We start from the raw sequence: 1,984 nt of genomic DNA, 5'->3' as shown, positions 1-1,984 counted from the left end.
TATATATATATATATATGTATATATATACATTATATAGAGATAGTGTGAGAGAAAATGAGACCATGAGAAAGGGAAACGTACACCCAGATATACACACGTACACACACACACTACAGAACAAGATCAAAAATAAATATCACTTACATCTGAAGGGGTTTTGGGAAAGAGAGGTTTGCCAGAATCTGAAGAACAAAACAAAACATTGATTAACAGTAATATATTTTCCTTTTGTTTTCATTCATGAAGGTTTTGGTTAATATTCAGTTAAATATTTATTGCAAATGATTAATAAAATAAGATAAGTTTATATATATATGTGTGTGTGTGTGTGTGCATGGAAGACGGACGTTAAATGATGACATATATATACACACACACATACACAAACATACACACATATATATATATATACACACATACACAAACACACACATAATATATATATATATTATCTTGATCTTATGATATTTACTTGTATTATATTAAACTTATTTATTGTGCTTTTAATTATAAATTTTTTCTATATGTGACTGGATTTTCATTGATGAGTTCATAAACCTTGGTTCTTTTCCCTAAAACTATATATTTATATATATACATATATATATATACACACACACACACATACAAATATATACATATATCAAATATACACACACATACATATACGTATATTAAATACACACACACACACACATTATACATATATCTACATATATTACATATGGGGTGCCAATTCGCTCTTGATCTTGACAATGGTGTTAAAACGGTGACCTTTGAGCTGTATTTTCATCTTGAGGAAGAGATGGAAGCCCACAAGTTTTAAATCTGGCAAGTAGGGCAGGTGTGGAATCGATACCATGTTGCTTTGGGCAAGAAACTCACGAGTGATAAGAGCTCAGTGAGATGTTGCATTGTTGTTATGAAAATTCTAATTCTTTGCACTCCACAGATCAGATCACTTTTACCACATGTCCTCCCTCAAACGCTTCAAAACGTAATTGCCTTCTGACAAATCCTCATGCACAAGCTGATGAATTTTCTCCCCATTTCCGGAGTTGATGCTCATAGCAGGTCTTCCAGATAACTCATGATCTTCTAGGGATGTTCTTCTGCTTTTGAACTGCCCATCATCATCATCATCATCATCGTTTAACGTCTGCTTTCCATGCTAGCACGGGTTGGACAATTTGACTGAGGACTGGTGAAACCGGATGGCAACACCAGGCTCCAATCTGATTTGGCAGAGTTTCTACAGCTGGATGCCCTTCCTAACGCCAACCACTCAGAGAGTGTAGTGGCTGCTTTTACGTGTCACCCGCACGAAGGCCAGTCAGGCGGTACTGGCAACGGCCACGCTCAAAATGGTGTATTTTATGTGCCACCCGCACAAGAGCCAGTCCAGGGGCACTGACAATGATCTCGCTCGAAAATTCTACGAAGGCCAGTCAGGCGGTACCGGCACTCGAAATGCCTTAATCTTGCCAAAACAGGTTTAATATCTCTGTAGCAGACTTCTCAAATTTAACACAAAACTTCACATTGGTTCTTTGTCCCAGCTTCCTGCCCGTGACAAAAATCGCAGACTACAGCATACATGTGATCGCAATCACAAGAACACAAATTTCACAACTTGCAAAGTAAACACAGCAATGTCACTGCTAGTTCTCACTGTGCACACAACCATGTGCTGCCATCTGTTGACACACTACAGAACTAGTCTTTTTTACTCTTTTACTGGTTTCAGTCTTTTGACTGTGGCCATGCTGGAGCACCGCCTTTAGTCGAGCAAATCGACCCCAGGACTTATTTTTGGAAGCCTAGTACTTATTCTATCGGTCTCTTTTGCCGAACCGCTAAGTTACGGGGACATAAACACACCAGCATCGGTTGTCAAGCGATGTTGGGGGGGACAAACACATACATATATACATATATACGACGGGCTTCTTTCAGTTTCCGTCTACCAAATCCACTTACAAG

General features: G+C 38.3%; 1 protein-coding gene across 1 annotated transcript in view; it reads right to left on the bottom strand.

Moving 5' to 3' along the window:
• LOC106872771 (claspin) overlaps positions 1-1,984 on the bottom strand; it is a 59,663-nt gene that overhangs the window by 42,182 nt on the left and 15,497 nt on the right. Inside the window, exon 9 of the mRNA XM_014919871.2 lies at positions 146-183. Within this exon, the coding sequence (XP_014775357.1) occupies positions 146-183 (38 nt within the window). The remainder of the gene's footprint in view (positions 1-145; positions 184-1,984) is intronic.

This window comes from Octopus bimaculoides, chromosome 11 (genome assembly GCF_001194135.2).
Source record: "Octopus bimaculoides isolate UCB-OBI-ISO-001 chromosome 11, ASM119413v2, whole genome shotgun sequence".
NCBI classification, from domain to species: Eukaryota; Metazoa; Mollusca; class Cephalopoda; order Octopoda; family Octopodidae; genus Octopus; species Octopus bimaculoides.
The sequence above is the reverse complement of the archived record's forward strand: the minus strand, read 5'-3'. Positions and strand labels throughout refer to the sequence as shown.